The sequence below is a fragment of the Lampris incognitus genome, chromosome 4, assembly GCF_029633865.1.
Source record: "Lampris incognitus isolate fLamInc1 chromosome 4, fLamInc1.hap2, whole genome shotgun sequence".
NCBI classification, from domain to species: Eukaryota; Metazoa; Chordata; class Actinopteri; order Lampriformes; family Lampridae; genus Lampris; species Lampris incognitus.
This window is the reverse complement of record NC_079214.1, coordinates 54,662,651-54,688,555: the sequence shown is the minus strand read 5'-3', so window position 1 is coordinate 54,688,555 and position 25,905 is coordinate 54,662,651. Positions and strand designations below refer to the sequence as shown.

The following is a 25,905-nucleotide window of genomic DNA, read 5'->3' as shown; positions in this document are numbered from 1 at the left end:
CGGAGCAGAGAACGACGCGGTCCCGATACCCCTACCTGTTTTGTACATCTTTAAGGGTACAAATGTATTATACTTGGGTGGATCCATTTACCGGGAGTGGATTAATTTCCTTGATGTGCGTTGAAAAGATTTCTAATTCCAAGGCTCCTGCGCCTGTCAAACAATGGGGAGAGCTTGAAAAACATAGATAAGAGGAGATAGCAAGGGGTGAGAGAAAGAAGGGAGGGAGAGAGAGAGAGAGAGAGAGAGAGAGAGAGAGAGAGAGAGAGAGAGAGAGAGAGAGAGAGAGAGAGAGAGAGAGAGAGAGAGAGAGAGAGAGAGAGAGAGCAGTGAAATATCTTTGCATCCATGCTGGCTTTTGAAGTTGTGAGATGAGCAGCCACAGAAGTCAGGAAAGTGACAAATTAGGGAAAAAGCTGTAGTGTGCATGCAGAGCTGCTAAATCTATTTAAATCATGCCAAGTGCATACATTAACATCAACAGCATGCCCACACAAACACAGTACACACACACACACAGACACACACACACGGAAGGAAGCCTAAGAAGGAAGATGGGCTTCTAGGCTCATTGCCATCACTTCTCCTCCACAGTGATAAGAGGAACATTTTTTTTTTAAATGTCACACCGGTATTTAAGATATTCTGCATGAAGCCAGAGCTCTCGCTCTATTGTCAGGCAGGTAGACGATATTCATTGTTCCTGGTTTAAAGAAAGTATGATAGCCACGATAGAGGGTCCTGGAGCCCATCTCTTTGTTTCTATTAAGGAACTACTTGGACTCATGAGGTACCATTTTGAAGTGGGGGGAGAAAAAAAAAAGTGAGTGAGGCACCGAATGTGTTTGATTTTTTTTTCTTTTTTTCCCAGAACGTCATTCAAATAGAAGGCTGAACATTTGCATGACAACGGGCCAAGAAGCAGAATGAGAGCCCAGGGGAGAGCCAGTATCCACCAAGTATCTGCAAATACACCCTTAACACAAACTAACGCTAAAGAAGAACACGCAGGCCTGCACATCTCACTACGCTACTCTGCGAAATGTGATGTAAAATAACGTACAGGGACTTCTGTATGGCTACCTAGCAGGATGAAATGAAATGATTTTTCATGACTACAGTAAATTGTTAGCGTGAAATAACAGTGTTACCTTTTTAACTCTACCTGAATACATGTAACATGACATTTTACAATACGCTTTTGAAAAATGCACCGTCTTGAAAATGCGGCACTGTGCTGCAAAGAGAGATTAAAAAAAACTCATAAAATTAAATATACACACACTGTAAACTACGTTATTTGAGAAGTGTGCACAGTTAATTGTCTACTGGAAAATGTAAAAGAAAAATAAATTTAAGAATTTAGGGCTGAAACACACCATTATATCTAGTGCAATTGAGAGCAAAGCAATTTAGCTCAATTGCCAAACAGAGTAACCTGTCAAAAATGAAAAGGGAATCTATATGTCACATCTATACAAACCAAAAATGCTTTTCATCAACATATCAGGGTTGATGCTTACATGCAAATATTGCTTACGAGAGCAATATTGTCTTGCAATGCGGTAGTGAACCATTGCATTTATGTATTCAGCCCTGTTTTAGTTTTCAGTAGGTCTAAGATGCATGTCAGCAGTGGAAACAGTTACTTTTTCAAGACTTGAAACCGTGTGTTTTATTAGATATAAAACAAATTTCAACCAATAAAATTCCAGTCCAAGTAAATTCATCCAGATATATAATGGGATTAAAGAAGAACACGTCAATTTTTTTTTCTTTTTGTGAAAATGTTTAGTACATCTCTTGCTCTGCGCTGCAAGGGTAATGTTACGTTTCTATAAGACTGCATGACTTCAGTCTGCATGCAAGAAAATGGAAACGTGTATCATAAACCACCCATGTGCACATCAACACAAGCTTGCACGCGCACACACACACACACACACACACACACACACACACACACACACACACACACACACACACACACATACACAGAAACAAACTTAAACAAACACAGAAAAATACGTACAAAGAATAGATGAGGTTTGCAGAGAGAGAGAGAGAGAGAGAGAGAGAGAGAGAGAGAGAGAGAGAGAGAGAGAGAGAGAGAGAGGAGAGAGAGAGAGAGAGAGAGAGAGAGAGAGAGAGAGCGACAGAGAGACAAAGAGACAGAGAATTGCAGAGACTTCAGATTTCACTTGTGCTCTTTTCTAAATACAGGGGTCCAAATCACATACTTCATCTGAGCCCAGAGGTGCCCCCCCCCCCCAAGTTCAACTTAGGGAGAATGAAGAGAGAGAGAGAGAGAGAGAGAGAGAGAGAGAGAGAGAGAGAGAGAGAGAGAGAGAGAGAGAGAGAGAGAGCAAGAGCAAGAGAGAGAGAGAGAGAGAGAGAGAGAGAGAGAGAGAGAGAGAGAGAGAGAGAGAGAGAGAGAGAGAGAGAGCGAGAGAGAGAGAGAGAGAGAGAGAGAGAGAGAGAGAGAGAGAGAGAGCGAGAGAGAGAGACTATGGCTGTGACAGCAGCACGGTTCTCTTCAAGCCCCACTCTTTATCCCCGCCTGGGCATTAGATGTGATTACTGCTCAGCGCTCGCCACTGACAGAGACAGAGAGCTCCCAGAGATGGAGGGAGGGAAAGAAGGGGGGGAGAGAGAGAGAGAGAGACTGCAGGAGAAGAGGAGAGGCACACAGCTCTCTCATGCTCGCTACCTCTTTGCTAGAGTGATGCAAGAGTGCCCCCTGCTGCTTCTGGTGTCTGGCTGTTGAGCGAGCGCACCCAGCCAGACACACACACACACACACACACACACACAGAGGGATAGGGTACATCTATACACATACAGTAAGATAAAATATGAGATAGAAAGTGTGTCAGCCTGTCTGTCTCGCACGTGTGTGGACAACATGTGAGCATCCGTGTACAGAGGCAGTGACCGCACATGCACTCGGACGCATGCATTCGCTAACATATTTACAACATAGAGAGTGACTAAGGGGACTTTAAACGGACATTCATCCCACTTTTCGGGTTGCGAGTCTGCTATTACCAAGTCGTTTTTCCATTTGAGTAGTGCCTAATAGCTGCCTGCCCACTCCAATAAAAACCTGTGTGAGGCTATGCTGAAATACATGACACATCCTTAGAAGTCCGCGTCGTGTGACTCCACGTGCATCTTTCCCTGTGAAGAGCATTACTGGACTTCAGACCGCCCATGACGGTTGTGTAATGAGCAGGCAGAGGCTGGCTGTGAGTGCGGACAGGCTTATAAATAAAGTTGAGTCATGCGAGAGGGAATATGAAAGCACCTACGTGCAATGGGCGCCGCTCCTGTTGTTGACGAATGGCTTAAATGTGCGGGATCCCACAGCACACCGAGGTCAAAGTGAGAGAGGCCAGTGTTTATTTGTTCGAGAATCTGTGCACGAGTTTTCCTCTGGCATATGTATTTTTGGGTCGAGGTGCCACGCCCTAATCTCAGATGTGAAACAGAAATCACGCCCATTACAGCGTTGTAAATAGGCTTTCCTTGACTATGTTCTCTGACTTTTGCTGCCTTAGTTGTTTTTTTTTTTTTTAATAAAACCTTACAGCTGGAGTATATTGGTACACTCACTCTGTCATGTCCATCTACCTCAGGCATGTAAGTAACCTGCTAACACCTATTTCAGCATCTCTGATATATTCTCTGAACCATTGCACTTTATCACCTCTTATTCCACCTGTTTAAGTCAATCCCTAAGTATATATCTGAAGATTGTTGTGTTGTAGTGTTGTTGTTCTATGTTAAGTACACTGAGAGAGCCACGAAACCGGAGTCAAACCTACATGGCCAATCAACACGATCCTCATTCTGATTAACTTTTCAGTAACAGAAAAATGTGCAATTCAAAAAAGCAACTAAAAAATACTAAAAATCATTTAAAAAGAATTGTCCCTTCCAAATAATTCACCTGCAAGCCAAGGCCAATATTGAAGCTATTTTTTTTTAATTAAAGATTTTTTTTTTTGGCATTTTCCACCCTTACTAGACAGTGATAGTGGAGAGAGACAGGAAAGGCAGGAGATGACATGCAGGAAAGGGCCAGAGTTGGAATCGAACCCAGGCCGCTGCGGCAAGGACTCAGCCCCATGTGGTACGCGCTGTACGAGGTGAGCCACCGGGGCACCCTAATACTGAATCTATTAAGCTTATTTTATTTACACCGTGTATCAATTCTATAATAATTATATAATAATAAAGCACAGAATCATGACTATGACGAATTAATAATGAATCATGTTAAATGCAATTTAAGGAATTCTCCCTTTAAAAGTTAAAATCTCTTGTGCCATTAGGTGCCATTAGGGCGTGTATGTGCCTATATGTTTACAACATGAGAGGCACCAATAGAAACGCAGCCCCTCTTTCTCCCAGTGTTCGCACGCAGTATCTTCTGCAGCCCACAGGGAGCTAGAACACCCCTATGACCAGCAGTGCTGCCATGTGGCCTTACCATGGTCTCCATCAGCCTCCAGTCCTTCTCCAGTTGCTCCATGGGTCTGCTCCACCAGCTGCAGAAGCGAGTGTAGCGCCGGCCCTGGAACCAGAACTGACGCAGCCACTCAAACTCCACCTGCACAGAGAAGCACACAATACAAGGTTTTAAATACCAAGTTAACTAGAAAAAAAAAGGGAACAAGAACTGACTCTACAGAATAATACTGTTCTCTCGATAGGAATGAGAAAATGCTGTTTTCCTCATCATGTTTCTCAGAAAACTGTGTCTCGGCTAAAGCATGGGATAGAAGCATCCATCAATCCATCCATTATCCAAACCACTTATCCTGCTCTCAGGGTCATGAAGCCTATCCCAGCATTCACTGGGCGGCAGCTGGGGAGACTCCCTGGACAGGCCGCCAGTCCATCACAGGGCCCACACACACACACACGCATACACACACACACATTCATACCTAGGGGCAATTTAGTACGGCCGATTCACCTGACCTGCATGTGGACTGTGGGAGGAAACCGGAGCACCCGGAGGAAACCCACGCAGACACGGCGAGAACATGCAAATTCCACACAGATGATGACCAGGGATGACCCCCAAGGTTGGACTACCCCGGGGCTCAAACCCAGGACCTTTTTGCTGTGAGGTGACCGTGCTAACCACTGTACCACCATGCCGCTGAGATAGAAGCAATCACTATGGAAAACATAATGATTCTATGTGCAGATATGTTTAACATCTCGCTGTAGAGAGAATACTGCTCCCATCATGCTGCATGCTTTAGCCCAAATATAGATTAGACCATATTAGAAAATCCTCCTCAATGAGGCCGGTGTCTGCTGTCATCGCTGTGTTAAAAGTCATAATTTAGTGTTAACAGTGTTTCATTTAGTATAGTTGTTATTCAGCCAGGAAAATATTCAGCGTTTTGCCCACCAAAATAGTAAAGTAACCTTCATTGCTTCTGGTAAAAAGGTCTTCGTCACTGTCTTTAAATGCTAGATTTCTCATACTAGCAGAAAATGTTTTGTGATTTCATTACTTGCTTCCCCCCTATTTATGTCAGTCTGTGCTTGAAATTGGAAGTAATAATTTCCACCTGGCAGCAATGCCTTTGTCACTGTAGGTGGCAGAGTAGTGGCCCACGCCATCCAGCCAATACAACTAACATTTCCCGCTGAAAATTAAAATTACCACGTGTCAGTCATGCTACTGTGATAACGAGGTCTTTCTCGGCTCTTCTGAAAATATACAAAGCCATGTCGATACAAAAAGACGCGATATCTGTGGGATTTGAGTGTTTCTGTCTAATTAAATGTGAAAATGGGGTGTGATTTTGAAGGTTGAGATGATGAAGATGCTCCACGAGAGCTTTGACAGACTATAAAACACCTTGAAAAAAGGTTTATTTAATGACTGCACTTGAAGTTTTGACCATGTTGTCCTGCAGAGACTTACATCGATATAATTATTTTGATATCACACATCAGTTCCCCCAAGAAAAAGAAAAATGAACAGTTTTTGGCTTGCCTGGCGATAGATAAATCAACAGGGCCTGACTTCCAGATTTTTTCCGTGGGGGGGGGGGTAAAGCCCACGCCCCTATTGTTGGGTGGGTGACGACTGCATTATACAAAGCTCTAAACTGCCAAAATAAAAAAGGGATTTTCAGAAATTTGTGTCAAAATATAGCCCTGGCACAAAATGTTGCGCACACGCACACGCAGGCACACACACACGCACAGACACACACACACTTGCTTGCACTAATGCACACACGTATGTCATGAGCAACCCCCCCCATTACACACAAACACACAAACAAATGCACAAATATGCATGCAAACATGGGCAAACACATACGCTCACCTTCCAGTCTGCACACCTGAAAACTCCACCCATTTCCTTCTCGCCCCTCTTTCCTCCCCACTTCCCCTCCTCTCCTGCTCCCCGGATCCATCTGGGGATGCGAGTCTAGGCTGCCGAGCCGCTCGCCTCGCCTCCACCGGGAGTGTTTTTGTTTTCTGCTCTTTTGAAGTGCTGATTTAATCCTCACCAGGATGCTTCATGTAGCCAGGTGTAGCCTATCTATTTTTGAGTGTGCGTTTGTGCGTTTGAGTCTGTATGAGTTTGCACCCTTGAGTGTCTACACGGGGCTCTGTGTGCGCACACAGCTACCGATTTGAGAATGTGTGAGTCTGTGTGTGTGGGGGGGTTCGTGCATGTGTGTGTGTTCATGTGTGTGTGTGTGTGTGTGTCAGAGATTACCCCGAATGTCGCCCATGTAAATGAAAGGCGCTGCAATTTGCCCTCCCCCAAAACATCCTACAAAGCATCATCCACCCAAAACAATACATGCCCCATTTTGTTTTGACAAAGACAACTGTACAACACAAGGTGCAGTTGCATACAAAGGAGTCGCATATCAAATGTGCGCTGAGACAACTATTGTTCCCGTTCCCAAAAACTGTTCTGCCAATTATTCTTCTCACAAAGTATCGGCTGATGTACGGCATTGTGAATTAAAAAACAGCCATGTTATGGTTGAGGTGGATGAATTTAACACAAAACCTCGGCCTCAGATGGCACCTGGGTCAAACAGCATTGCAAATAGCTGTTAGCGTTTGTTTTACGCTGCTGGGAGTACCTGGTGGGTGGGTTCGATCACAAAAGGACAGACGGCATTTCAGATGGTGTCAGGTCAAGCTGTTCATGACACTAAAATTTGACAGATTGACTCCCGAATGCCATCAAGATTTCTGAAATCAGGGGCACCCAGGTAGCATGGCAATCCATTCCGTTGCCCACCAACCCCCGTGTTGCCTCCAGCTTGGTCAGGTGTCCCTACAGACACAATTGGCGGTGTCTGTGGGTGGGAAACCGGGTGCGGGTATGTGTCCTGGTCGCTGCACTAGCGCCTCTTCTGGTTGGTCGGGGAGCCTGTTCGGGGTGGAGGGGGAACTGGGGGGGAATAGCGTGATCCTCCCACATGCTACGTCCCCCTGGCAGGTGAAAAGAAGCAGCTGGCGACTCCACATGTATCGGAGGAGGCACGTGATAGTCCGCAGCCCTACTCGGATGGGCAGAAGGGGTTGAGCAGTGACCGGGACGGCTCGGGAAAGAGTGGGGTAATTGGCCAGATGTAATTGGGAAGAAAAAGGGGGGAACCCCCCACCCAAAAAAAAAAGGTTTCTGAAATGTTCTGTTGCTTGCTAATGTAGAACCCCCCCCCCCCCAAACCGGCATCCCGAAACACAGGAAAACAAGCACAAAGGAGTATTTGTTGGGGGAATGCAAATAATCATCCTGCCATTTGGTTTCAGGAGGCTCAGATCAGAGTGGGGATGACATGCGGCGACTGGGGTATGTCAGGGGGGATACACAGGCAGTGGCACCGCTCTGCACCCTCACAGGTGCACCATACAACACACACTTCAAAGAAATGTCAGCCTTTATGGCCGCTCCAACACTCTCCAAATCCACTTCCCCTTCGATCACGACATCTCAAACACACAACAGAGCCGTGGAACGGCGACATCGGATGTTTCCTTTCCCCGCTGTCCGTCCCCCCCTCCCGTCTCTCTGATTGTCCGCCTGTCCTTTCGCGAGAGGGAACCAACCCATGTCTTTGCTTTGAGTCGACATGGCCGCCAGGCCCCCACCGTGCTGGCCGGTAGCGGCCACAAAGCAGTCCATCTAAGGAGGTCAGGGAGACACAGCCGTGTGGCATTTGGAGTCTGGCTGCCCAGCTTTGACTTACCAAGAGGCAAACTAGCTAAATGCCACCTATCCGGGGAGATGGATCGAGACTCTTTGCAGCAGAGAGAGGGGTTGCAAGGGCTGGTTTTTCTCTAAGATGGTGTGGCGGGGACTGAGAAGGGAGTTAGTGGCTCCCCCGCGGCAGTGGTTGTCATCTCTCCAGGTGATGGACGTGCTAAGTACACATTAGCCCTGGCCGTCGAGTGGCTGCTCACCATGGCGACCCGGGAGTCAAAGCCAAGTAGCCCTTTTTTTTTTACTCCTTTAATGAGGCGTGATTTTTCCACACCTCCACAGTATTTCCTGAGCAGGCCCAATCAATTTCCGGCCCGGGCCCCGAGGTGGGAGCTGATGAGAGTAGGATCGATCACAGCTTGCCTTGCTCTATTTGCCTTTCCAGGCCTCCTTACACATCAACCAGGAGCATCAGGCCCCCCCAGCCCCCTCCGTAAGCTACCACGCCAGAATTCACACTCCTCACACACTAGCCAGAGAGGTCTCAAGCTAGTTTGGGAATAACAAACACACACACACACACACACATATATATATACACACACACACACACACACACTCTCTCTCTCTCTCTCTTTCTCTCTATCACACACACACACTCTCTCTCTCTATCACTCACACACACATGCACACACTATCTCACACACTCTCTCTCTCTATCACTCACACACACATGGACACACTCTCTTGCTCTCTCTCACTCTATCTCACTCTCTCACACACATGCACACACTATCACACACTCGCTCTCTCTATCACTCACACACATGCACACACTATCACACACACTCTCTCTTTCTCTCTCTCGCTCTACCTTACATAGTCTCTATATATACAATAAAACTGGATGATGATAGCTTTCAGTAATAAAAGTCTCCACCTCGGTTCCAGATGTTTCTGAATATGCTGTTGCTTCGTTGGCCAGGGCGTAACTGTAGGAAGACTATTTGACAGGAATGTGACTTACATTTTTTTAATTCAAACCATTTGGTTTCGAGACACCCAGTCCGTAAAAACCAATTGTATAAAAAAGTGCCGCTCCAAACAGTACGCCATTTTCATGCCAGCTCTGGCTACTCGTGCATGGCGGTCTAAAGCTTAGTGGAGAGTGGTGAGCGAGGGGAGGAGTTTTACGTCGGCGCAGGATGTAGGAAGGTCACGCGTACGTGCCTCCGAGCCAAGTTTACTTTCTGGCAGAGCACGTGGGAACGGCTTGTCCCTCCCTTCAATATTTGCTGGCGTGGGAGGAGGGCTGGCATCATTAGAGGGGGGTCCCCCAGGGCTCTCTGTCACACACCCACCTGGGAAGTGACACTGTGGCTTTAAATGAGACAAGACGTTAGCGTCGGGGATTAGCATTTCAAAGCCGAACAGGCGCACGGGGCCGTGTGGCGAGGCAACGTTAGCAAGCCTCCCTCCCCACCCAACGCATCCTACACGCGCCGTGCCACTCCCCTGCACACACACACACACACACACACACACATACACAACACACAACAGCAGGTGAGAATAAAAGGAGAGAGTGAGCGACAGCAGGTTTAACAAACAGGTGGAATCTTTAGTTTTCGGCTTTTCTCCAGGGTCAGCTTATGCTAGGACGTCATGCAAGGCACAACAGAACAACACCACCTCTTACAACAACCGGTGTTTGAAATCCTTTTAAAATGACAATAATATCAGATGCCGTTTTAGAAACGGCTGGTGTACCGTGATGGGATCCATGTGTGTCAGTTTTTTGCGTTATTTTGTGGATGTACAAAATCAATAATAAAATACAAAACACAAAATTGTGTGGATTAGAGTGAGGTTGTGAGTGTGTGTGTGTGTGTGTGTGTGTGTGTGTGTGTGTGTGTGTGTGTGTGTGTGTGTGTGTGTGCACATGCATTTGGGGGAGTTAGCCTAAATGGTTACAAAACTTGCAAACATTTAACATTTCAATGAAATTGCCCCTGAAGGAGACAACTTATTAAAGATTTGCTGGGCGTCCGGGTGGCGTAGCGGTCTATTCAGTTGCCTGCCAGCAGGGGGGTCGCTGGTTCGGATCTCTGTGTTACCTCTGGCTCGGTCGGGCATCTCTACAGACACAATTGGCCGTGTCTGTGGGTGGGAAGCTGGATGTGGGTATGTGTCCTAGTCGCTGCACTAGTGCCTCCTCTGGTCGTTCGGGGCGCTTGTTCAAGGGGGGGATAGCGTGATCCCCCCACGCGCTACCTCCCCCTGATGAAAATCCTCACTGTCAGGTGAAAAGAAGCGGCTGGCGACTCCACATGTATCGGAGGAGGCATGTGGTAGTCTGCAGCCGTCCCCGGGTTGGCAGAGGGGGTGGAGCAGCGATTGGGACGGCTCAGAAGAGTGGGCTAATTGGCTAGATACAATTGGGGAGAAAAAAGGAAAAATCTAAAAAAAAAAGTTTTGCTTACCCCACCAACCCCGAGCCTAGATGTTGAACTAATCAACCGGGGCTGTTGCTAGCCAACATGGTCCTGTGCAGCACTCTGTGAAGTTTTGAGTCCGGAAAGGTCAGCAGCCAGTGGGAGGTAACAGCTGACGTCTGCTACTCTAAATCCTAGTATTGCCCCAGGTGGTCGCCTAACACTGCCTAACCGGACATGTCGGCTAACTTTACTTCTGCTACTCTGTCCCCATCTCTCTTCAGCATTCTCTCTCTCTGCCGTCAACTCCCCCCTGTGGCTCTATTACCCCCCCCCCAGCATTCCCTCAACATACATACTCAGATGGCAGATGCTCTGTTTCATCACCATCATGCCCGCCCACTCACCCCAACAACTGTCAACCCCCCCATCCACCCCCCACCCCCCACTCAAACTCATTGCATGGCATCCTCCAACTAGATCAGCCAGAAAGCCCTCGCTGTTTAGCACTTTTTAAGGAAAGGCACATAAGGCTGTGGTCAGGTCAAGACTGCCTGCACGTCTCTGGCTTGTTCTCTCCTCGGTCGTCCATGTCAAACACGACCCGTGCAATATGCGCACGCCGAGCACTGAAGTGGACGGCCATCATAAATAACTCCGCCAACAATACATCATTTAAGTGGGTGTTCTGTTCTCATGGGCAACTCCAAACAAATGGCCGCATCGATCATTGCCAAGCACTGGCCTAGGAAGGCTAGAGCCCTAGAGAGAACTCCCCCCCCCCGCCACACACACACACACACACACACACACACACACGAACACACACACACACGCACGCACGCATGCACACACGCACACACGCACACACGCACACACACACACACACACACACACACACACACACACACACAAACACACCTGCCCTTTTATAAATAGCATCCTGTTTTCCTAAATAAACGTGTTTTACCCCTGTGGTGGAGGCCTACGCTGGGTAATCCTGCAGTGCTCGGTGGCGAGCAAGCAGGTGTTGCTACTCAACTCGCACAGTGTTCCCCTGTATACAGACAACCCTATTGTTTGGCGGTGCTGAATAATTAATACTGCCTACAACCTTTAAACAACCTTACACCAAGCTCATCTGTCATGGCGTCCCGCCGAGGGGCCGTGGTGCTTGAGTTGGGTTGGGAAGACACCTGGAGCCCAGGGGTACAAAGGGGGAGAGGTGAAGTGCTATTTTAACTGCTAGCCTCCGGCAGGTTAATGTAGCCCACCAAGTGACACCATGGACACGCACAAGCACACACACACACATAAAGGAATCACAAACATAAAGAGCCGCAAACATGGTCTCTTTTTCCCACCCTCCTTAGTCCTCTCATAGCCTTAGCCAGCATCATTTATTGTTGTGTGTGTGTGTGTGTGTGTGTGTGCGTGTGTGTGTGCGTGTGTGTCTGTGCGTGCGCGAGTGTGTGTGTGTGCGCACATGTGAATAGGCAAGCGGGTGGGCGAATGGATGGTTGGTGGGTGGTGGGGTTAAATGACTCCATCCACAGATAACATATGGAGGAGCAATGGGCTTACAATCTATCACATTCTACAACAAATGAGGACAACCTGGATTTCAAACAGAAGTTGTTTTTATGAGTACAAAAACCAGCAGATATATAGGAGACATACAGCGCCCCCATATGCAATCTGATTTTCAAAGGGCTTAAATCTAAATTGCATATTATATCTAAGTCGTATTGTATTAGAATTCTTGCACTTTTTTGCAGCTTAAATGATTGATTGTTGTATTGCTTGGAAGACACATTTGCCCTTGAGGTTGCGAATATGGCTTGTACCAATTACGAAAAGCTCGTTCAAAGGATAGCCGAACTCCAGCTAACAGTCAGAACCCGCTTAGAGGTCAGAGAGACTGAAGAGTTTATTGACTCCATGCTACCTACTAGCCTAGAGGCTAGTGAGCCACCCTTGGAGCCAGCCGAAATTCTCTCTTGCCCAGTCACTAATGTCAGTGCTGCGGCAGACAACTCCCCTTATACTGCTCCAAACATGACTGTTTTAGCCCAGGACAGCATTTGGAACAGTGGCTAAATAAAGGTGCTATTTATGGACTGTGGTGTGTCGAAAAGGGAATTGGAAAAACTAAAGAAGCAGGAGGCCACAACTGCTAACCCCCCAACTTGAACTGCCACTGGAGAACAGGTATGAGCCACTAAAACAATCTGCCTCAACTATTTCGCCTTCATGATAAGACATTTCAGAGCTCTTGCCAAATGTAGTGGTAAAACTTTCTTCAGTGAACTTCCTGAAGCTAATACTCCAGCTGGACCAGCTGCTCCCAGGCTGACAGGGCACAGGGATAACTGCACTAGACTCAGGGTGACTGCTATTGCTAACGCTAACTCTGGGGTTATGGCTAACCCCAGATAGCTACTTCCAAGTCACTTCGACAGACTACACTGCATACTATCAGCCATGAGGACATGGACACCATTCTTTTTGGGGACACAATAACCAAACACATCCACACGGCAAAGTTGGACAATTACTTTGTTCCTGATGCGTCTGTTAGTCAGTTAGCTGAGATGATTCCAGCTATTGTTATTAACCAACGAAGCACTGAGGAAATCATAATTCACACTAGGTCATATGACATCCTCCAGCAAGATTAAACTCTCTTACTAAAAATGCTGGGAAAATTCCACCATCACACAACAATATTGGGCCCTATACCAACATTAAACAAAGGATTTGAAAATCACAGTAGACGCCTTAACATGTGGTTAGTTAGCAACAGCTTGCTCTGCGCACATAATCAGTTTTATTGACAATTTTGACCTTTTCTGGAACTGTAAAAGCTGCTTTAAATCAGATGGGTTCCTTACAAACAGGAGTGGTTCCCGGCTGTTTTGTACAAACATAAGATATGGGCTTCAGAATCTCACTATCTGGGCATCTGGGTGGCGTAGTGGTCTATTCCATTGCCTACCAACATGGGGATTGCCGGTTTGAATCCCCGTGTTACCTCCACCTTTGTCGGCCGTCCCTACAGACACAATTGGCCATGTCTGCGGGTGGGAAGGTAGAGGTGGGTATGTGTCCTGGGCGCTGCACTGGCACCTCCTCCGGTCGGTCAGGGCCCCTGTCAGTGGGGAGGGGGAACTGAGGAGAATAGCGTGATCCTCCCACATGCAGGCATGCGGTAGTCTGCAGTCCTCCATGGATCGGCAGAGGGGGTGGAGCAGTGACCGGGACGGCTCAGAGAGCAGGGTGATTGGCCAGGTAAAATTGGGGAGGAAAAGGGGGAGAAATCCAAAAAAAAAAAAAAACTCTCACTATCTGTAAGTGAAGGCCAAAAACTGCAACTGCAGATTGGGGTTATCTCCATCTTCCGATACTCTTTTGCGTCTAATTAAAGGCCTGGAAAAGTTATCCATGTGTGACAGCCCATGAGTACAGTTTTGCAATGCCATTTCTTGGAAACGTGTGAAGGACAGACCAGAACCTCCCAAACACCCCCAGTCTATCCCTTACTCCCCAGTCAAAGAGGTTCTCAAAGGCTGAAAGCTAAAATTAAGGAATTACCTAATATCTCCAGTAAGGCCTCGGCTCAGATAACAGAGTGGATACCCTATTTGACATGCTGTGTCACAAATACCACAAATTTTAAATAGTTGGCGGCATGGCCAAAGACACCTGGATGCTAGCTAAGACACCTGGATGCTAGCTTCCGTTCAAGTAATCTTATACATGGCAGTATAACATCCAAACCTAGTCAGAAACCTGTTTCTAAAACAATCAAAGCAGCATTACTTAACATAAGATCCCTAGGGAATAAATAATTTCTAATCAATTTCTTTGTCACATCACATAATCTTGATTTCATTTTCTTAGCTGAAAACTGGTTACGTAATAAAAATAGTGCTGCTATTCTGATTGAGATTAGTCCTCTAACTTTAGGTCTTTAAATGTCAGTCATGATGGCGAAAAAGGTGGAGTAGCTGCTCTGTGTAGAGATACACTGATCAGCCAAAAAATTAAAATCACTGACAGGTAAGTGAATAATACTGATTATCTCATTACAATGGCACCTGTCGAGGAATGAGATATATTAGGCAGAAAGTGAACAGTCATTTCTTGAAGTTTATGTGTTGGAAGCAGGAAATATGGGCAAGCGTAAGGATCTGATTGCCTTTGACAAGGGCCAAATTGTGATGGTTAGATGACTGGGTCAGAGCATCTCTGAAACGGCAGGTCTTATGGGGTGTTCACAGTATGCTCTAGCCAGTACCTATCAAAGTGGACCCAGGAAGGACAACCGGTTAACTGCCAGCAGTGTCATGGGCGCCCAAGGTTCATTGATGTGCGTGGGGAGCAAAGGCTAGCCCGTCAGCTCCGATCCCACAGAAGAGCTACTGTAACTCAAATTGCTGAAAAAGTTAATGCTGGCTATGATAAACAGATGTCAGAACACAGTGCATCGCAGCTTGTTGCGTATGGTTCTGCATAGTCACTGACCAGTCAGAGCGCCCATGCTGACTGATTCCTGTCCACCACCGAAAGCAGCTACAATGGGCACGTGACCATCAGAACTGAACCATGGAGCAATGGAAGAACGTGGCCTGGTCTGATTAGTCACGTTTTGTTTTATATAGTGTGGATGGCCAGGTGCATGTGTGTCATTTATCTGGGGAAGAGATGGTACTAGCATGCACTATGGGTCCAAGGCAAGCCGGCGGACTCAGTGTGATGCCCGGGGCAATGTTCTGCTGGGAAACCTTGGGTCCTGGCATTCTTGTGGATGTTACTTTGACACGTATCACCTACCTAAAAATTGTTGCAGACCAAGTCACCCCTTCATGGCAATGGTATCCTCTGATGGCAGTGGTCTCTTTCAGCAGGATAATGCACCTTGCCACACTGCAAAAATTGTTCAGGAATGGTTTGAAGAACATGCCAGAGTTCAGTGTTGCTTTGACCTCCAAATTCCCCAGATCTCAATCTGATCGAGCATCTGTAGGATGCGCTGGAAAAACAAGTCTGATCCATGGAGGCCCCACCTCGCAACTTATAAGATTTAAAGGATCTGCTGCTAACGTCTTGGTGCCAGATACCAGAGGACAACTTCAGAGGTCTTGTGGAGTCTATGTCTCAACTGGTCAGAGCTGTTTTGGGGGCACAAGGAGGACCTACACAATATTAGGCAGGTGGTTTTAATGGTTTGGCTGATCGGTGTTTATTTCAGTGCAAGCAGAACATTTCTGAGAGTTTCCCTACTTTGAATATCACTCATTCCTTCGAAAGCATTCTCAACAGATGTTATTTCTAACACTTTACAGGTCACCAAAATACTACAGCAGTTTCGTAGATGATTTCACTGAGCTACTTTCTCCTACTTCAATAGAATATGATAGCTTCGTTTTTACAGGTGAGTTTAATGTCCACATTGATAACACACTGGACAACTATGCAAAAGAACTCACTATCATACTGGAAACTCTTAGTTTATCACAGCATGTGCAAGGACCAATTCACAGCCGAGGGCACACTCTACATTTAGTTATTACCAAGCGCCTTGATATTTCTAGTGTATCTGAGGTTGAGGTTGCACTTTCTGACCATTTCTCTGTGTTCTTTGATAGTATATCTACTATTCATCAGACTCTTGCTAAACATGCAACAGTTAAAAAACTGTATTTTAATGAGAAGACTACTGAAATGTTTACTAAAGGCTATTTCGCTGATCCCTCCCTCTATGTCAACCTTTGTGGATCATCTCTTAAATCATTTTAATTCAAACATTGAAGATATCGTTAATACAACTGCCCCAGTAAAGAAAAAGTTGAACTTCCCCAAGCTTGCACCATCAGGAAGAAATACAGCTTCTGTAAAAGCCAGAAAAGAGAATGTAGGAAAGCAGAATGCAAATGGCAAAAATCAGGCCTCCACATCCACTATGACATTTATAAGGAAAACCTGCATGGCTACAACCTTGTATTAAATACTGCAAGATAATCCTATTTCTCTGATGTGATAAGAAATAACTCTAACAATGCTCATGTTCTATTTTCAATTGTTGAGAGGCTGACTAGTCTTCCAGTGTCAGCTTCCCCTGAACATTTATTGACCAGTAAATGCAATGAGTTCACAGAGTTTTTCAGAAACATAATTAAAACAATTAGAAGTTCAATAAATCTGCTGCCACAAAACATATTACCTTTTTTTTCCAGCTGAAATGACCTCAATAAGAATGTGAGTTCATGACCACTGACTTTAATAACCTTGAGAAAATCATCTCGCAATTAAATCTATCTACCTGCTGTATAGATCCTTTGCCTACTTTTTCAATTATTTATCAAAAGACCTGCTTCACAATTGTTAACTGTTCGATTTCATCTGGCCTTTTCCCACAGGGTCTAGAAATGGCAGTTACTAAACCCCTACTAAAAAAGAGCACTCTTTATTTGTCTTTACTCAATAACTACAGACCAATATCAAAGCTACCATTTATAGGTCAAGTCATTGAGAAGGAAATTTATCAGCTGCTTTGACATCTTACAATCTGGATTTCACCCCAACCACAGTCCTGAGACAGTGCTAATTAAGGTGGCTAATGACATTCCCTTAACTCTGACTCTGGGAATATATCAGTTCTGCTTTTATTGGATTTAAGTGCCACATTTGATACCGCTGATGATTCTATATCATTAGCTAGACAAGAAAACTGGGTTAGACTATCTGATATGGTCCTTCTCTGGTTCAGGTCATACCTGCAAGATAGAGATTACTTCGTTTCCATTGGCAACTTTGTCTCCCAGAAGGTTAACATGATGTGTGGAGTTGCTCAAGGATCAATCCTTGGCCTTCTCTTATTTAATTTTTACATGCTACTCTTAGGAAAAATTCTGCAGGACAACAATATTGCCTACCATAATTATGCTGATGATACATAAATCTATATTGCCCTCTCACCCTCTAGTCCAATTGATTTCCTGTCATTGTGTCCCCCTGATAAATGATTGGATGTGCCAGAACTTTCTCCAGCTAAAAAAGGACAAAACAAAGGTAGTTGTTTTTTTAGTTCCAACAAAAATGAGAGAATTAAGGTCAGTGCCTATCTAACGTCTCTATCACTACAGACTACAAACCAGGCCAAAAACTTGGGTTTTATTTTAGATACTGGTCTACACTTTGAAAACCAGGTTAACTCATTAACCAAATAAGCATATTGCCACCTTAAAAATACAGTTAAGATTAAAGGCCTACTATCCAAGTGAGACTTGGAAAAGCTTATCCGTGCTTTCATCTCTAGTTGGACAGATTACAATAACGGGCTTTATACTGGCTTCCTAAAAAAAACTCTCCGAAAACTACAGTGTGTTCAAAATGCAGCTGCAAGGGTACTCGCAAAAACTAAAAAATATGACCACATCATGCCAGTTCTCAGATCTTCGCACTGGCTTCCACTGTGCCAGAAAGTTGAATTTAAATTTTTTTTATTGGTCTATAAAACTCCAAATGGCTTGGGGCCAAAATATCTCCTAGATCTTCTTATTCCATATGAACCATCAAGAACCCTTAGGGCATCTGGAAAGGGACTACTAACTGTTTATAGACGTAAGACAAAACATGGTGAAGCATCATTCAGATATTATGCTTCCTACACCTGGAACAAACTCCCAGAAACACTGAGATACGCCCCAAATGTGGCAATTATTAAATCCAAGCTCAAAACGTTTTTGCTTTGTAGAGCTTATGAACCCTGACTTGCTTCACTTAGAGTAGCCCCACAAAGGTGTACCTCCTGTCTCAACTGTGAGTTGTAGCACCAATGTTTTTATTTGTTCTTTTTGTCATCTGTGCAAATTTAATTGTCTTATCTTTTTTGTTTTTATACAGGTAAGTTGGTTTCCTGCTGCTAATTTTATTGCCTTATATTTTTATTTATTTTATTCATTTTAATTCTTTCTCTTTCTTGTTATATTATCCTATTTTATGTAAATCATATTGAATCGCACGTGTGTATGAAATATGCTCTATAAATAAAGCTGCCTTACTTTGCTTTGCTTTAAATGCCATGATCTATGCTTTTTCCGTGACTATTCCTTGGGTTTGCCAATTTCCATAACTAATACTTTGTCAGTGTCTTTGGTGAAATATAATTGCTGTATACACCCATCACCTGGATTGAATGTAATCTCAAATTATGTGACGTACTGTCAATTCAATGTAATATGGAATCTATTATGCATGAAAAACTCACATGTACAGACCAACCAAGCACCCACCTCGTTGTGAATCTCCTCACAGTTCTGTAGCATGGCAGGCAGCAGGGACAGCAAGCTGTGGGAGCCGGTCTCTGGGTCTGTGCTCATGTTGGACAAGGCCTCTTTGCACCGAGACTGGATGTAGTCCAGGGTTCCGCTGGAACACTATTGGAACAATGCAAAAGCAGTTGCACAGTGATGGACACATGACAACAAAACAATTTTTGTTCATTCAGAATATTTCAGCTTGTTGTTGACATTTTTCACCAAACATATAGGTATAAAGTTACAGCTTTTCAGTGTCCTTCTGTTTCTAAAGTGGCTTGTTAGCATTCTGCATCGAAACAGAGTGAGGTCACTGTTTTCTCCACAGTTTATACAGTGAAAGCAAATCTGAAAAAAATTGAAGTTGTTGAATTATTCCATCGAGGGTTGTTTTTGTCTGCTCACCTCAGCCACTCTGTGCGTGGAGCTGAAGCGGGTGCAATCACCAGCAAGCACGCAGTGTTGGTGGGTGCTGTTCAGGTCATCTGGTGGAGAGAGGGAATAGTACTCAATCCCAACAAGAACAGAACAAGAGCAGAGCAGAAAAAGCACAAAACATTAACAGAGCAAAACAGATGAGATCAGACTAGACTAGACAACACTAGACCAGACCAGACCAGGGGCGGACTTGGAATGAAAAATGGCCCCGGACTTTTTGACTCAGACCGGCCCACCAACACCCCCGCCCCCCCGTGCGTTACACCACCACCCACACAAACCACTGGGAAAATTACTGGTGCTCCAGATGGCCAGTCCGCCATTGGACCAGACCAGAACAGAACAGACAAGTCCAGAACCAAAAACCAATTCCAAAACGGGGTGTGGGAGAACATTACAACTCCATCAGCTCAACCAGCTAGACGGCTCCTCAGCCCAGCGCTGAAGTACACGGACTGAGCAGCATTGCACGATAATTTTAATTACCAAATAATACCAGATCGCCTTCAATCTGTCAAGACAGGAGAGCCATACCGACAAACATTTGTCCAATATCTCAGAGGCTTCAAAATGAAGCCTCACTGCTGATTCCTGTGTATCCTTCCATGTGTTTCTCTGTGTGTATAGATGTTTCTTAGCTCTGCCATTATTTGCCTCATACCGATAATTAATTTAGCTGTGACAGAGCTGTCATTCACAACACGCGCATATTTACACTGACCCTAGAGCGAGAGTACACTGACTAATGCCCGTGATTTGAAAGTCAAACAGCCCAACGCTTTGGGAGAAAGATATTATTGTTTGGTAGGGAGAAAGAAAAAAAAAGATCATGACAAACAAAACAACTTGCTGGTGTTTTCTTACCCCAGATGAGATTGTGAGGGATTAGGTCGCTTGGCAGAATTACTCTGTGTCTTTAAAACTGTTTATACTCAATAACAAATTATCTCCATCAATCTGCTCCTTTCTTGGCACGTCTGACGCCTCGGTGGGATCTGCGGGGAGGGGAGGCAAACTCGATAACTGTAATAAATATTTATCTTTCTTTCAACCCCTACGCCTGCTGCCACTTGTCCTTTTTTTTTCCAGGAAGCGGGCTTTTAAATATATTGGGTCAACTCTTTTCTCCAGTCCCACTGCGCTTTGGGAGCTGGAAATCTGATTATCGAACAGGCCCGGTGTCAAGACTTGCATTGTTCTTCTTTAACTGCTGAAATTCCATTTGGGTGGAAATAAGGGTGATTCAATTTGCCTCCAGCGGCTCAGACATTAGCAGTTCAAAAGGGCCATCAGTGACAAATGGCACCGAAAAGACATTATGGTGTCTAATTTTTTTTCTCCTCTTTTGATACAACAACCTGCTTATAATGAGGTGTATGTCCCTGAAATACTGGGATGCTTTGCTTTAACACTTAGTTCAGCGATGAAAAATGTGTGCACGTGTGTGTGTGTGTGTGTGTGTGTGTGTGTGTGTGTGTGTGTGTGTGAGTGAGTGGTTGTATATGTGTATCTCCAATAGGTGTGGACAACCAGAGATATACACACATTTTAGAAGAGGATACGTCTCTTTCACGTTCTCCAATGGTCAGGCTTCTGCTCTCAATGCAAAAGAGGTGGGTGTGTGTGTGTGTGTGTGTGTGTGTGTGTGTGTGTGTGTGTGTGTGTGTCCAATGGTCAGGCTTCTGCTCTCAATGCAAAAGAGGTGTGTGTGTGTGTGTGTGTGTGTGCGCACACGCGACATAGACCTCCATACTGGGGTGTGCAGTGTGGTGCAAGATGTGTGTGTGCGTGTGTGTGTGTGTGTGATTTGCAAATGTGCTTGTTTTTTGTGTGCATGTGCGTTGATTGTACGTGATCTATTTTATTCAGGTGGGCCAAAAGAGGAGCCCGGCTGCACTTTGTGAGCCGCTATCTGGGTGCAGCAGTTGGCCTTTCAAGGGCATACTCACCAAGTAGAGCATAAATCCCCATTGATCCACAACAGTCAAGTCCCATTACTATGGTCTGCACAACAGCCCATCACTCTATTATCATGGCCGGGCTGAAAGTGACTGTTCAACTGTTAATCTCACCCAGTCAAAGGGAGCCAAAATGGAGCCCTGTCTGAAGACGTTCTGGGCCGAAATCTTCAGATAAATGAATGTTACTGATTATTATGATTACGATTATGATTATGAATACTATTGTTGGCTAATATATAATATATTAAATGAAGAAAATGTTCTAGTCAGGGGTTTTCTAGACAAAGATGACAGAGAATTATGGTGTTTAAATTCAAATTTTGTTTTGGCACACAGTGGCTGACAACAGGCAATTATACTGATTGAATGAGAAAAGACAGATGGGAATTTCTGCATGAGCAATAAGTTCACACGCACTGTATTTGGTGTAAGTCTGCATTTGGTCTAAATATAGTATCATGGATTTCGACTTCGATGATGATTTAATATTCGATATTTTTTTAGATAAACACTAGGTAAACGTGATGCTTAAATTCCATCTTCATCCACGCCTATTTTGTGGCTAAGATCCCTAAGCTAAGATTTCCTTTTGCTCATCCGTAGCTACCTAAGAAAAACACGTTTTATAAAGGTTCACATGAAAAAGAGAAAAATCACGATTAATTTGGAAGATATGCAAGATTGGTGCCAAGAATGTACGACTATCCTTGTATATTCACGTGAAACAAATATGCCATTCACCTTCAGCTCCTATAAAACAATAAATCCCCCTGTCCATCCATTGAGGTCCCAACCCTTGCCCATTTGAACACCCCTGTGGTGTAAGAGATATATGTCCTGACACTCAGTGTAGCACGGTGGGAAGCAAGGTGGCCTAGCAGGGCCTTGTGGGGCCGGGGAGAGGAGGGCGGAGGCGTCTGCTGCAGCCATCAGCATTAGGCTGTGATTTACGCCCCTGTGGCTAGCTGCCTGTCCTCTCCGCAGAGACACGTCTGGTGCTGGGTCACAGGACTTCATAAAATAACATTTGGTTTTCCTAACCTCTCTAATGCATACAATTTCATGGAATCTTAAAGCTCTGTGTTCAGGCCAAGCTCCCCTGGAGAGACAGAGAGTTAAAAAAGGAGACAGAAACAGGGGGCTCCGGTGCACCTAGGGTCATTTTGGACAGTGCAAAAAAATAATTAAATAAATAATTAAATTCTAAAAGGTTTATGATAGACGTACGCCTTTGTCCAAAGCATGTTTGTGTGAGCACATGCGTAAACATTTCTTATTTTACATGTGCATCAGTGTGCACATACATGAGCATTTATGTGTGTGAGAGTGAGTGAGAGAGAGAGACAGAGAGAGACAGAGAGAGAGAGAAAGCCCAGTACCTCTCATGTAGTAGCAGTCTCCAGACTGCAGTGGCACAGTCAGGCCAGGAGTGTGGATGTCCCAGGCTACCTTCAGCCCAATCCTCCAGCACACCGTCTCACTGCTGCTTCCCTCACTGCTCCCACCTGTCTGTCCTACACGGCCAACATCACATCACATCATCACATCACTTTGGTGTTTGCATTTTACAGTTAAAGTAACATGTTGGGATTGTAGCTGACACTCTTGTCCAGTGGGAGTCACAGTGGTTGCAAGAGAAGAATAAGCATAAATTCCTAGTTTGGTAACATGCTAATGGAACCACATGCGGAATATGGGCTAGTGGTAAGGAGCACCAAGTACAGCCATTACATCTCCACAACAGAGGTAACACAAATTCCTTTCTGCCTTGAATGTAAGAATCGCTTAACAACAGATTTAGAAAAGGAGATGTTTCAACAATATTGGCTGTTAAAACAGGCTCTTCATACTTTCATAATGCTGTGCGCGAGGAAATAGTGAGAAAAAAGCTCGATGTTGTTTAGCAGGGCAATGTCAGTGTTCTTAGACAATAGGTATCCTATGATATTCAGGATTCTGAACCCATTCGCTTGCTCAAAGCACTTCTCCTGTCCTCCTCACTCTCTCTATCCTTACATGACACACTGAGACAACAAGATCTGGCCTGGCTTGCCGACAGCCTCAGCAAAATCAATACTAAAGTCTTCCTGGGCCTCTCTGCCCCACGGCTGCCTTTTCCTTTGCTCAGCACGGATAAATAGTAACTTAATTTTCGACCAGTGTGCTCTGAGAGCCAGCTAATGACACAACTCCCCAAGGCATAGGGAATAGTAGAAGATCATCCTCCAGGCCGGAAAACACGATGCATTGGCAGATTCCTTTAGATCAGAGCAGATGGGAGAAAAGTAAAACCCAGAGTATGGGGTTAGGGTAAGAAAGACACAAGGCCAATCTGCTAAAATGTGGTGTTAAAGAAAGCAGGTGCAGTCTAGACACCTGCAGTTTCTGTACAACTATGAGATGTTACATGTTAAGGTCAATGACTTGATCGTGTTGTGATTCGAAACGCCTGTGGGCCGAGCGAAAACGTAAAAAAAAATGTGGCCCTCTTAACGAGTCAACGTTTTTAGTTTTTTTTCGGGGGGGTTTACCTTTCTTTTAGTGTGTTATACTGCATGGCGTTGTATGTAAAATGTCTGCAGTTACAAAGTTCAAAGTCCATGCCAAAGGAAGTCATTCTCTCCGACAGAAAACACCGCTCCGGAACTGCCTGAAACGCCTCATTTGTAGTCCAGCTTTTACTTTCGTAACTTATCTACGTCACTATGTAACACAATCTCATTATGCCCGCCTACTGGCTAGTTTGGCCTTCCCTCAAACAAGCGTGTTAGAGTGGAGGCGGGACGCCTCGAACAAAGCTTGGTAGAGCGGAAGTCGGGAAGGGTTCGGTTAGTGCATATCACCATGTCAAGAAGACACTTTTCTTTGGTGCGAAGGCAAATTCCCTTTGTATGGACTTCCAAAGGAAGAAAAAAAAAATCAAGAATCAGTGGTTAACGTTTCTTTTTACCACTATTCCTCAGCAGTAAAACCACAACCTTTTATTGTCTTCCCTTCATTTTACAGGGAACTGCTTCCTGAACTGGGCACAGTTCAATGCTGGATTTTCGACAAAGACGGGGCAGGTTCCACTTTGGTGGGCCACCCTGGAGATTCAGGTTCACAACCTGTGAGTACGCTGTGGACTTGTTATATTTAAAACGAACACGGTAGCTACTACTGAGTGTTCAAGTGTGGAGTTGATGGTTGTAGCTAAGTTTATCTCAAGGTGTGTACACCCAGTGCAAACGTTAGCTAACATTGTAGTGTTCAAGTGATTTTGTTAATCAGCTGTAGGCCCACTTTTACCTAAAATTGTTTTGAAATATGGCGATTTTGCGATCTCAAGATCGTGAACAGTGTTCAAGTGCGAAGGTGGACCTTTGATTACAAGCTGTAATGTTATAGTCGCAATCCCCTTTAGTTTGCCCAATTTGCGAGTTAACGTTATAGTGTTCAAATGGTTTTGCTTATCAGCTGTAGGCCCACTTTTACCTAAAATTGTGTTGAAACCTAGCGATGGATTTTTGATCAGAAGATGCTGAACAGTGTTCAAGTGTCGAGGTGGATCTATGATTACAAGCTGCAATGTTACAGCTGCAATTAATTTTAGTTTGGCAAGCTTGCTGGCTAAATTGATAATACCTACCTGCTCTGAAAGTGGGCATAGCTATATTTATTTGGTGTGACTGTTACGCCCTTCACCACTGTTCTTTCATAACACTGCCGACAGAAAGGTCGGCCCGACCCATCCCAGCAAAAGATATACATCCCACCTATCCCGGAAATTCCGGGAGTCTCACATGAATTGACGTTGCCTCCCTAACACCCGCGTGCGAGGTCAAATCTCCCGCATCCGCTCCGAGGTCACGTGATTGCACTTTTGAGCACATACGGGTGCAAGTGAGTTAAAGGGATACTCATGACATACACTTCTCAATGGGGGTGAGGGTACAGAGCAGTGCATGCTGGGTACCACTGATAGGCAGGCTCAGTCTGGGTGGGCTTTGAATGAAGAGGTAGAACCTCTTTAAGTCATGCTCTGAATGTCAAAAGTTTGGGATGACAAGCGTAGCGTTGTGCGATGGCAGACCCAAAGAAAAATAAATAATAAAACACTCTTCTCAGAATACACTAAGACATACCACATAGGATTTATGTGAAGATATATGAAGCACCAAGAAAGTATTTATCGTTAAACTTTTAACAGGGACGCATACACTGTGGAGCCAAAACATTATGACCACTCACAGATGAGCCAAATAATGTTGATCATCTCCAAACAAGGGCACAGGTCAAGGTCTGGGTAGATCAGATGGTAAGCGAACAACCAGTTCTTATTGTCAATGTGTTGGATGCAGGAGAAATGGACAGTAGAGATGTGAGCAACTTTGACAAGGGGCAAATTGTTATAGCCATATGACTGGGTCAGAGCATCTCTGACATGGCAAGACTTGTGGGTTGCTACCAGTCAGCAGTGGTGAGTACCTACCGACAGTGGTCCGAGGAGGGACAAACAACAAACCAGAGACAAGGTGTTGAGCACCCGAGGCTCATTGATT

At 45.0% G+C, this 25,905-nt stretch overlaps 1 protein-coding gene across 1 annotated transcript in view; it reads right to left on the bottom strand.

Annotated features, from left to right (window-relative positions):
- Positions 1-25,905, bottom strand: part of fto (FTO alpha-ketoglutarate dependent dioxygenase) — a 164,285-nt gene that overhangs the window by 106,884 nt on the left and 31,496 nt on the right. The window contains exons 4-7 of the mRNA XM_056278611.1: positions 22,744-22,878; positions 19,371-19,450; positions 18,942-19,085; positions 4,496-4,615 (exon numbers count right to left, since the gene is read on the bottom strand). Coding sequence (XP_056134586.1) covers positions 4,496-4,615; positions 18,942-19,085; positions 19,371-19,450; positions 22,744-22,878 — 479 coding nt within the window. The remainder of the gene's footprint in view (positions 1-4,495; positions 4,616-18,941; positions 19,086-19,370; positions 19,451-22,743; positions 22,879-25,905) is intronic.